This window comes from Lontra canadensis, unplaced genomic scaffold (genome assembly GCF_010015895.1).
Source record: "Lontra canadensis isolate GAN:19392208 unplaced genomic scaffold, GSC_riverotter_1.0 scaffold104, whole genome shotgun sequence".
Lineage (NCBI taxonomy): Eukaryota > Metazoa > Chordata > Mammalia > Carnivora > Mustelidae > Lontra > Lontra canadensis.
Genome location: NW_022631098.1, coordinates 2,556,281 through 2,568,863, shown reverse-complemented (window position 1 = coordinate 2,568,863; position 12,583 = coordinate 2,556,281). Strand labels below are relative to the sequence as shown.

Below are 12,583 nucleotides of genomic sequence, written 5' to 3'. Positions count from 1 at the left end.
CATATGCATAAAAATTTCAAATAGGGAAGGAAGGAAAATATATATTTATAAACCAACTCAGTATGTACATTTAACTTTCAAATCACACAATAACTATTCCTTTGGAATTGGAATGAAGTTTGAATTATAATTAAAGAATTAAGAATGGAAACAAGAAAAAGAAAAAGCACCTGTAGGAAGACCAAAAGGCATATATGCCAACTCTACTTGAACTACTCAACATTTAAGGTCATCCCACCATTGCTCCACTTCATGGTACCAAAAATTGAGGGGAGTACAGTAATCCTGACTCCTAGGTCTTAAAGAGCTCTCCCTTCTGTTTAATTCAACTAAGCATTATATAAGACCCTTGCACACCAAGGTTATGGCAATCTCAGTAGTAATCTCACTTGGTACAGAACAAACAGATTAAGATATTCATGGAGGTATATTACAAAACACCAAAAAGAACGAACTAGTGAAATAGAAAACTGGAATCCAAATGTCAGTGAGATGAAGAAGTACAGGCAGGCTTCAAGGAAGATGATTGCATTGGACGGGCCAGGTACAAATTCCAGTTATGCCACATTGCTAACTGTGGTAGGCAAGCAAGGGAACCTTTCGGAGTCTCTTTCTTAACCTACAAAATGGGGGTAATACTGTACAAGACTGTGATGAGTTTACTAAATGATATACAATAATCAAAGTACATGGCAGATTATAGAAAATGAATATTCATCACTTCCTGATACTTCTTTTATAAAAACTGAGTTGTCTGCAAGAAATTTCAGGAAATAAGCTACAATAGTTCATCCCCATTTTAAATCAAATAATTTTAGTGATAAAAAAACAGCTACACCAGCACTCACCTGCAACGGTTCATCAGTATGTCCCAATCATCCCCCAAACAAGGGCATTAGTTCTTCTAATGCTCATTTTTAAATCAACAGCCTTTAAATATAAGCAAAATCCATAACCTAATATCTTCTACATAGTATCTTCTAGAAATATACTGCACAGTATTAATACCCACAAGAATATTACCAGGTAACTGGGCAGAGAACTCCTCATCCAGAAAATTAACATAATAATTTCATTTAATGATTCCACATGAAAAAAAATCTACTGTTAATACCACTTTTAGTTCTATTTATAAGCAATCAATCCATTTCTACAAGGCATAGTGTTTGTCATATAACATGGTTATGTCAAATTACATAAATTTGATATAAATTTAATATAAAATCCATAAATATTTGGCTGTGATGTCAACCAGGTCTGTGATATTAGCATAGAGTTTAGCACTCCAGATCAATGCACGAGACTGAGAATGTGAGAAATGCTCTATCCACCATGATTTAATCATAAAAGCAAATTTGTTTTCTGATATAACACCTCGAGAAAATGAAATGCATCACTGGCCCTGATACAGACAAAGGCCTTATTTTCCTCAGCAATACGTCAGACACTGCCTGGCCATGGCAACTGTATCACCCCCTTATCCTTATGTTCCTATTATACTTTATTGAGTGGAAATCATAGCTAATGTCAACTATCTCCTATGTACACAACTGTGCTAGGTGCTTTCTATTTCTAATCACAATAACTCCAAGTAGACACTGTTATTGTACCCATTTTACAAACACAGACACTAAGGCTCAGAAAGGCTAACTACTGAACATCATACCAAAAATAGCTCCCCATACTAAACATACTTTCCTGTGGTCATGGTTTTTCTCACTCTGTACTCTGTGCTAAGGGTACTTACCCGACCTCCTATTAACACCTACCCATTCTTTAAGATAAAACTGCTGGCCATATTCTCTCCCAGTTGCCAATATTAGAGCTTTAAGCCATTTGGTTGTATGAATGAATAAATGAAGAGAAAGCTCGAATTCTCTACTGAAATTTTGGTTTAAAAATTAGCTACATTGGGGCGCCTGGGTGGCTCAGTGGGTTAAAGCCTCTGCCTTCGGCTCAGGTCATGATCTCAGGGTCCTGGGATCAAGCCCCGCATCGGGCTCTCTGCTCGGCATGGAACCTGCTTCCTCCTCTCTCTCTGCCTGCCTCTCTGCCTACTTGTGATCTCTGTCTGTCAAATAAATAAATAAAATTTTTAAAAAAATTAGCTACATTAACTCAAGTATAAGCCTCTAAAACTCACTCAGTCCCTAGCATAATTCCTGGCACTCAGTAGGTACTCAGTAATTCTGCTTCTGGAAGGAGAAGAAAAAGATAAGCAAGAAGGAGGAGGAAGGAGGAAAGAGAAAAGATACAGAGACAACAGGCAGAAAAACTTCAGCTCCCATATATCAGAATCTTGATTCAGAATCTTAGAATACTTTTATAAGAGAATACTTATAAATAACAGTAACGCTAGCTAATCTATGCTTTACCACCCAGGAAGTCCTTGCAATACCAAGAATTTTCATGCAAAAATGTTAAGACTCCAAGTAAACAGAGTATAGATTCTACTCTAAACAAAAAATTAGCTATGAATATCATTCAAATCTTAAGGCTGACCTGGGTTTACTCTTCTGATGGCCTTAAAAGGACAAGCACTAATGTCAGTCTCATCTCTAAACAATTATAAAATGAGAAAGACAAAAGTATATGTTTAGAGATTTCATTCTTCTATTTAAGAAAATATTTTAAAATCATTTTCAAATTCATCATTTTAAGTATATATTCATATTTTTCCCTAACACTGTTTCTTTGGAGGTCAACTTTCTAGCCAGCAGCCAATAAAACTAGCCAAAACACAAGTTTCTTCCCTATTACAGGAGGTCACCCAACCTCTTAGTGCCCTGGTGTGTGATCACACCAGCTGGGCTCTCTCCTTCCCATATCTATCACTGCTCTGCCACTCACGATTCGATCTTCAGTGCTAAGAAATCTGTTTCTCTGCAATGCCTTGATCCTGTCAAACAGAAAAGGACTATGACAGAGTGGTCTTCTAGAATACATTGCTTGCACCAGGCACTCGGTACCTCTCCTCTCCATTCATGCGCAGGTCTAGAGAGGTAAACACATCAATTCTGTATTCCACATGTGCGCACACAATGGGCAGCACGAAGTTATTTCAAGTGCTGCGAATTACACCAACATCATCCCTTTACAGCAAGTAAAGGGAGTACAAATTATGGTCGGCAACAGGACGGAGTAGAAGGAGAACTGTGATTTGGCATCAGAGATAGAACACTGACTCCACCACTGTGACTTTGGAAAAGTCATTTAAAAGGCTTTGTGAAATTTAAATATCATCATCTGCCTTTCCTGTCATGAGGACAAAATGAGAACTCATAAGAATTTGGTATATGATAAAACACCAAGTAGATGATTTTACAATGACAATGACAGGATTATTAAACAAATTCCATGTCATCTGCAATCCAGTGTGTCTCCACTGGCTCCAAACTTTAAAAAAATTCAACAAATCTCCTCCCTTTTCTAAGGAAGCAAGAAAGTAAAGAAAAGATAATCGAGACAAAGAATAGCCTGTGATATAAGTAACGCCACCAGTTCTCTTGTGTGTCTGGTACATTGTCCCCAAAACCAATTCTGAAACAGAAGCAACAAAAATATTTGAACAAAAACAGAGGTATCTGAAAAAGGACTTAGTCTCCCAAGGGGAATACATTCATTTATGTGTAAATAATAGTATTATTTCCATTTTGAGTATAGTTTGGTTTTCTCTACTTTCTCAGGTCTATCCTTAAAAACAGGTAATAAAGGAAGAAAACAGCCTCCAGTGAGTACAACACTAAAATATAAAATGCAAGAACAAAGGCTAAAATGGAAAGCTGATGGTGACTGCAGATGCAAAAACCACACTCAAAACCAAATGTCTTAAAAACATGATTAAAAACCAAAAAGCTGATGATAATCTGAGTGCAAGTAAATACTGACTTTGAAAGCCCGAAGGCACATAGTAAGTAAAGCTGGCAAGACTAAGTGAGGGTGGGGGGTTAAAGGCAGTAAGCCTTTCTATTTCTATTTCAGCCAAAGAACCAATAATCTCAACTCTGGCTGTGTACAGTACTAGGGAATGTGCAGGAATAAAGAGAAAAACATTCCTTTATCAGCACCTCAAAATCCATGCTGTTCCAAACTATTCCTCACATTTGACGTACAGGTCATATACTTTCAGCTTATTACATCTAAATAAAATCATGTAGATATTTTAAAGACAAAAATTTTTATAGTATACCATGCAAATGTATTCTTAATTAGAACTTTACATCATCACTATTAGATACTTTCACCTACTATCTAAGTTCCAAAGGTTGGCCTCCACAGGATATAATTTAATGAGTGAAAAAAAGGAAGTTATTTATGCACATGTTTATAGAAAATAAAACAACACCTCTTCAGTCATTTTTAGTTAATCAGATAAATCTTACGTATTTTCAAAATCTTAGACATTTTTAAAATGTAGGTTTCCAAAAATAAACCCCACATGAATGAATTATATATAATTCACAGCAAATAAAACTATCAAAGTAAAATAAGAAATTCAGTCATTCACTCATACATGAGACATTTCTGAAATTCAACGGGAGCTAGACACCTTATCAGTAAGACATTAATTTCAAGGAATTCAGAATCCAGTAAGGAAGGCCGGCCAAGACACAATTCTGTGTGACAAGGGATATTAAAAAAAGTTTAAAAAGCCAGAGACAGTAACTAATGTTAATGACATTTTGGAGATGAACAGAAAAAAATCAGTACCCTAGCAAGAGAAAAGCAGGGAAAAACAGAAGTAATACACATACACAGAGATTATACAACTGAAATAAATGAAAAATGTGTAATAACAGAATCAAAGAAAGATAAGTTCAAATGGTAACACGTTACTCACTAATATTTTTTCAAAATAATAAAAAAATGTTAATACTCAGTGTTAGAGCAAGTAAATGGGCAATGGCAGACACAGCCAGTGGGACAATGACTATGACTTCTCTGTAGGATAGTTTGGCAAAATGTATCAAAACCTTTTAAAATATGTCATGGTCCCCAAGTCCTTAGAAGAAATTAAGCCAATATCCCTCATGAAGACAGAAATAAAGATCCATAACAAAATATTAGCAGACAAAATTCTGCCATAGATAAAACACATCATAACTAAGTTTATCATAGGAATTTAAGGTTGGTTCAACACTAAAAAAAAAAACAAAAACAAAAAAAACAAAGTATCAACAGAACTATATGTTCACCTTAATTGATGAAATAAAAAAGGATCTGACAAAATTTTCACCATTTATTTTAATAAACAAGCCAACCCAGCTAGTAATAGAATGGAACTTTCCCACCCTGATAAAAGCATTTATAAAAACACCTATAGCTAACATCAGATGTAAAAGACTCAACGTTTTCCCTCTCCCAGATCAGGCACAGAACAACGATGGTCACTCCCACCACTGCCTTTTCAACATACGGTATAATTAAGAAAATTAAATAAAAGACACACAGATTGGAAAAAAGAAACAAAACCATCTTTCTTCAAAAACCCATGACCATCTACAGAGAAAATACCAAAGATCTCCAAAAATAAAGCCACTAGAATAGGTCAGTTTAGAATGACTGGGATATAAAAATAAACAGTATTTATATATACTGGCAACAAAGAATTAGGAAATTATATTTTAAAAGTATCATTTATAATAGCATTAAAAACTATGAAATAGTAAGAGATGAATCTAACAAAAAATGTGCAAGATAGGCATACTTAAAATTATAAAACCATGCTGCAAGATTCTAAGGCCTAAATACATAAGATATGCCATATTCCATTTTGCGTCAGAAGACTCAAAATGTCAATACTCCCCAAATAGATTTATAGATTTCAATGCAATCTCAATGAAAATACCATCAGATTTTTTTTGCACCAATTAACCAACTGACTTAAAAACTCATATGGAAATGCAGTGGTCCAAAAAGAACCAAAACAATTTTTTTTTAAATATCAAGTTGGAAGAATTATACTACCTAATTTGCGATTTCGAAATGAGTCAAAGAGACCTACACATACAAGGTCAACCGTGGACAAAGGGTCAAGGTTACTGAATGGAGAATGCACTACTTAACAAAGGCACTGGTTCAACTAGACATCCATCAAAAAAAAAAAAAAAAAGAAGAAGAAGAAACCTTAACCCTTCCTCCACACCATACACAAATATTAAGCAAAAATAAACCCTAGCCTTAAATTTAAGTACTAAAACTATAAAAGTTCTCAAGGAAAACACAGGAGAAATCTTTGTGGCCTTAGGTTAACCACAGATTATCAGATACCATAGAAAGTGTATCAATTCTGTAAGAAAAAGCGATAAATCACACTTCAAAAATGGGATCAGTATCCCTGTTCTTGATCAATCAAATCAGAATACCTAGGCTCAAATTCCAACTATGCCAATAACATGCTGTGTCCCTCACTATCTTCCTCTCTGTGTCTTAGTTGCTTTTCCCTTCTACCTGTATAATGAGATAGTACCTACCTCACAGGGGGTTATTCAAAAACCAATTGAGATAATGTATAGAAAATGCCTGATTATACATTAAGCACTCAATAATGATGCTTGCTAACTTTCCAAGATTTTTATTTAGTTACTTGAACACCTATCAAAGTTTCTAAGTTCAAAATTCAGTATCCTAAGATTACTCAGAATTTTATTTTATTTTTTTTAAAGATCTTATTTATTTATTTGACAGACAGAGATGACAAGTAGGCAGAGAGGCAGGCAGGGGCAGGGCGGTGGTGGGGGGGGAGGGGTGGGGTGCGGGGGGAGGGGGGAAGCAGGCTCACTGCCCAGCAGACAGCCCGATGCAGGGCTTGATCCCAGGACCCGGAGATCACGACCTGAGCCAAAGGCAGAGGCTTAACCCACTGAGCCACCCAGGCACCCCAGATTACTCAGAATTTTATTAAACACTATATAAAAAAATAAGAGCTCAGCTTCATTTTCTATTCAATTCACTTTAAAGAAATGATTAGGAACAAAGGTATATAAAACAGGAAAAGACCTAAGGAAAGGGGAGGAGAAACAGGTTTACTGTGTACCTATAAGTACTCCAGAAAACAGGTGCTTTATCTAAACTATCCCCTTTATTTCTCCTGGCAGGTAGCTATGGAGAAACAAAAGATCTACATGAAACTTTTAAGAAACCTCCCTAAGAGGCCTTTACAAAGGAGTGCGGGCTTTCTATTTAAGTTACTGGGTTGAAATAGAAAAGCAAATGTCTCATTAAAAGTAAAATTCACGCTTAGGGAGATTATATTGTTGTAAGGAACATTTATAATGATTTAAATCAGAAAGCAGTATGTTAAAAATCACAGTGAAGGATCCTCATACCATAAACCATAGAACCCCATCAACTGCCTTCCTTAACACTATAATCATGACTCTGGCTACTTTCAAAACATGCCTCAGAAGAATAGCAAAGGAGAAGATTAAATCTGTGAGCCTTCTTAGAGTTCTCAAAGTTATGAACAATGAAAATTCTCAGGCACCTATTCCACCATTAAACATGGAGAAGAAGGAGAGAGTTCACTGCAAAGTAAGTCATCCTACAAATTTCTCCTAGTCTTTATTTCCCCCACATTTCCACAAAGGCCACAAAAGCAGCACAGGGTAAGAAATGGCAGGAAATAAGAGAAGACCCTCCCCTGGGGGTAAACTTACCTGTAGTGCTTTGTTCTCTTGAAGGTCCAACCCAAATACATTGTGCCGCTTCACTGTAAAGAAATCAGCATCCTGTCCATCCTCCTCCTCCTCGTCTCTGTCCAAGAACTGCCCAGGGGCTTCCTTGGCCTCCCCAGTGCTAGGGACAGATGGAGGCTGAGACTCTTTTGCTTTTGCCAGTTTCTCTTCTGTTTCTTCCTCATCTTCCTTCTCTTTCTCCTCTTCATCACTAATCTCATTAGCCAGTGTGTATTCTATCCCTTTTGGTCTTTTCCCACCTTTCTGAAGGATGGACATTTTCTCATTAAAGTAGGCTCTGAATTCTTCCACTTCATCATTCGTGAGGGAGGAAGCCCTTGGCTCAATTACTTTATTATCTGGGCTCACCAACAGTTCCTTGGTGGGTTGTTTCTGCATTTTCTGAAGAAATCTCACCCGTGGTGCCACAGCAAGACCAAGAGACCTTAAATATGAGCAAATGAAAATAGTTACTTTAGTACACTGATGGTGTGCTTATGGTATTATGCAAGTTTCTCAAGAGTGGAAATCTATTTGGGGAGCTGTTTTTGTTTTTTTTTTTTTTAAGATTTTATTTATTTATTTGACAGAGAGAGAGAGAGACCACTGGTAGGCAGAGAGGAGGCGGGGGGGGGGGGGGGGGGGTAGGCTCCCCACTGAGCAGAGAGCCCAATGCCGGGGCTCTATCCCAGGACCCTGGGATCATGACCTGAGCCGAAGGCAGAGGCTTAACCCACTGAGCCACCTCCAGCGCCGCTGGGAGCTTTTTTTTTTTTTTTTTTTTAAAGAAAATACTCCTATGAGGTACAACTCAATCTTGAAAGGTTAGATGATCCAAAAGGCAAGCCAAAAAATACAGAACACCTGTCAGAAAACATTGGAAATACCCCATTTTTCATTAAGAGGTTAACAAGGTATAAAATAAAGAGCACGAGACCAGCAACAAGGGAACAGCTCAGGTACTAAATCTGCCTATGTCCAGTTTACCTCTCTCAGCCTCAGCTGCCACAAAAATGGGGTAACAGTATCTATCAGGCCCATCTCATAGCTGTTGTAACAACCTGTTGTAACAAGCTGACTTTGTGAAATGTAAATATTAAAGCTGAAAGAGACATGGACATGGAAAAAGACATGAAAGGACAAAACAGTTCTTTGCAAAAAATAAAAGCGAGTTATCACTGTCCTCTCCTCTTAGACACTTAATACAACATAATCACTTCTATTTTAAAAAAAAAAAAAAGGATTTCTAAATAAGAGATCAAAGAAGAAAAGAAAAATTATTTTCTCTAAGATCAAGATTCACTTTATGATCAGGTCTTTCCCACCTCCTAAGTTCTGACTAACGGATTGGAAATAAACTCCTCAAGCCAGGCCTGCTATGATAAACAGCTAACATTACGACATGGACCCATGGCCTCTCTCCTGGGACAAGATTCAAGAAACAGAGATGTGCAGTGGTAAAAGCAGAGACTCAGAAATGGGACTGTCGCCCATAAGCTATATGACTGAAGGATGTTACTTAACCTCTATTCCTCAGTTCTCTTATTGGCAAAATGGCAGGATCAGTATCAACACTGCAGAGTTGTTGCAAGAGTGAAATGAGTTCACAGATGCCATGCATTTAAAATCCTGCCCAGCACACACGCAGCCACTACTGAGCCCTTGCTGTTAATACTGTTATGGGGCCCACAGGGTGGGATCACACACATCCATCAGAGTGTTTCTCTCAGTGTATTACAGCTGTATTTATGTGTTTCTCTCAGCTACTAAAATATGGAGCTCCTTTAAGGCAGGAGTACATACATCTATAATTTTAATATCTAGCACAACGAACTATACATATTAGCCATTCAAACATGTTTCTTTAGAAAAATCATTTTTAAAAACATTTATTACATCCTACATACCTAACACTGCTTTAGGCAACAACGGGCTTCTAAGATCAAGGAAATTACACATCTAAATAAACACAAAAATTAAGCAACACCACATTAAACTGTACAAATTATCTAGGTTCAGAAGTCAACTTTCTGCCTTCCCTAAACATCAATAAAAAGCAAAGGTCTTCAACTGTGAACAGATGAAATTTCCTGGCATTTATAGCAACAAAATGTCCCATAAATATGACCCTCCAGTGTTAAAGCCCCATGCCTCCTCTGTTTGCTAGTATCTCAGTACGTCAACCAGAAAACCAGGATAGAACTTCTTTGGAGTACCAAAAAAGGGCCAATAAGCTAAACCATAAATGCACCTAACCGAAACCTATTCAGAAATGGTGAAATTAGTAACTGCTACATAAACAGATAAGTGACAAAAACATGTTATATCCATGGAATGCAGTTTTCCACCAATTACTTACACAAAGAGTCAGGACCCTCACACTGTTATCTAGTAATTTTTTTTTTTTTAAGATTTTATTTATTTATTTGTCAGAGAGAGAGAGCGAGCACAGGCAGACAGAATGGCAGGCAGAGGCAGAGGGAGAAGCAGGCTCCCTGATGAGCAAGGAGCCCGATGTGGGACTCGATCCCAGGACGCTGGGATCATGACCTGAGCCAAAGGCAGCTGCTTAACCAACTGAGCCACCCAGGCGTCCCTGTTATCTAGTAATTTGAATCATTCTAAAATGTTACAACTGACAAACTACCTGTTATACTCAACTCACAATCTAACATGAAGAGCAGGAAACAGCAGCTCTCCCAGATATAAGTTTTAATCAGACTCCATTAACAGGTAAAGGCATTCAAATTCCTGGAGAGCGGGACAAATATACAGACCTCGCCTTGAAAATACATATTTCATCACAGTCTGGGAAATCTTATGCTGACATTTAATATATGATTAACCTCAAGGGTGCTTCTATAGGATTTTGTCAATGCTTTTCCCACAGGTAGAATCCCAGTGAAAAATAAGCATCCCTCCTTTATAGCTAAAAAAAGTTAAGAAAAGAAGCCCTTCAAATACTAAGCCAAAACAAAACAAGAGTTCCTTTTTTATGTAATAGTAACCTCAGTTACTAAGCAGGGACATTTTGCCATGGTAACTCTGAGTACCTATAAGAAACACCAAGAGACAAAAAATATTCAGGCAATAAGCAAGCAGTTATGGGGATCAACCTAAAATAAGGGAAGAAATGACAAGACTTATTTCAAAAGCATAAAAAAAGAACAGGCTACAGTGTTCCAGGCCAGCGTTCCAAAGAACAAGAGGACTGCAGACATTTAAAGATTTCCAACAATGCTCATCAATTGTTCTCCATCTCCTTTAAGACGAAGCTACAGGAAACTTCCAGTGAAACTTTCAGAAATTTTCATTTACAAGTAAGAAACAAGAAACAAGAAATTAACACTCAGCTATTTTCTAGTTTACATAATCTTTTTCTTTGCAGATCTTTAACAGATTCTTCTAAAGTAAGGCAGAGCCATTTCAACGGAGCCTCTCAGAGAACCAGGTTTTAGACAATGAGCTCTACCTTTGAGGATTCACAATCAGAACTGTAACATGAATACTTACAGGGCATACTCAGGTATAGGTAACTTGCTCACATCAAATATTTCTTTATCCTTCATCAGATACACGGAGCGTATATAAGAGACAAAACACTGTAAAAATAAGTGGTTTAAATGCATTATATGTAAAAGTCAGGAAGGGAAAAGAAATTTAAACCAGATAAAAGAAAATTAACCAAAGGAACAAATTCAACAGTCGTAAAAAAATCTTAAAAAATAGTTGAGCATATCTCCTTTCCACCAAAAAACAAAACAAAACAAAAAACCTATCTTTTAAGAACTGTGATATTAGATAAGACTAAATTTGGTTTCATCAAATCAACTCAACAAAGACTATCACCTGAAAAAGCTATTCTAGAAGTTGGTATCATTTGTTGAAATACGTACGGTAACACGGGGGAAAAATGTAGGCTTTGGGATCATACAGATGACAATCTGAGCTCCTTATCTTACTGGCTGAGCAAATCTCTTGGGTCTCTGCCAGTTTCCTCTTCTATCAGAGATCACAGCACCTTCTACTTCAAGTGTTACGGGAGAAACTAACCAAAACAATGCATCTAGAGTACCTGGGCATAGCTTCTGGAATACAATAAATATCAGTAAATACTAGCTATTAAGAGTAATTATTTTAGTAGTCAAAGGATATGTTTTCCAAGAAAATAAAATGTTACTGTATTTAAAATTAAGTTTAATAAAATGAGAGAAAAAAGTGGGGCGCCTGGGTGGCTCAGTGGGTTAAATCCTCTGCCTTCAGCTCAGGTCATGATCTCAGGGTCCTGGGATCGAGCCCCACATCAGGCTCTCTGCTCAGCGGAGAGCCTGCTTCCTCCTCTCTCTCTCTGCCTGCCTCTCTGCCAACTTGTGATCTCTGTCTGTCAAATAAATAAATAAAATCTTTAAAAAAAAAATAATAAAATGAGAGAAAAAAGTTTATCTCTAAAGCCTTCCATTTTATATTATCATCTCAATTAATTTGCCATCATCATCTTGTGCCATTTTTCTTCTGTTTAAAAAGAAAAAAAGGTATCTTTATACCAAGAACTATATAAACCAAAAAGTAAACATGATCCTGATCCTTTGTCAGTCTTAACATAGGGAACAAAGATGATGAAATACATCAAAGCAAGCATTTATTATTTTAAAATTTTTATAAAGTTTATTTAATTCTCATTTATATATTTTCTGAACTTCAAATTTGTTCTAACTTTACGCCAATCCTTTCTTCAAACCATTTTCCCTGTCTCCATATGCATGAAAAACAATGAATGGCTCCAGTTCAAGGATAATTTTTTCCCCTATAATTGTTCACCAAAAAAAAGTAAATAAATATATACATATACTTTTTTAAAAGTAAATATATATATATATATATATATATATATATATATATATATATAT

General features: G+C 36.5%; 1 protein-coding gene across 1 annotated transcript in view; it reads right to left on the bottom strand.

Annotated features, from left to right (window-relative positions):
• DDX10 (DEAD-box helicase 10) overlaps positions 1 to 12,583 on the bottom strand; it is a 268,604-nt gene that overhangs the window by 212,128 nt on the left and 43,893 nt on the right. Inside the window, exons 12-13 of the mRNA XM_032838466.1 lie at positions 11,190 to 11,278; positions 7,659 to 8,121 (exon numbers count right to left, since the gene is read on the bottom strand). Of these exons, the coding sequence (XP_032694357.1) occupies positions 7,659 to 8,121; positions 11,190 to 11,278 (552 nt within the window). The remainder of the gene's footprint in view (positions 1 to 7,658; positions 8,122 to 11,189; positions 11,279 to 12,583) is intronic.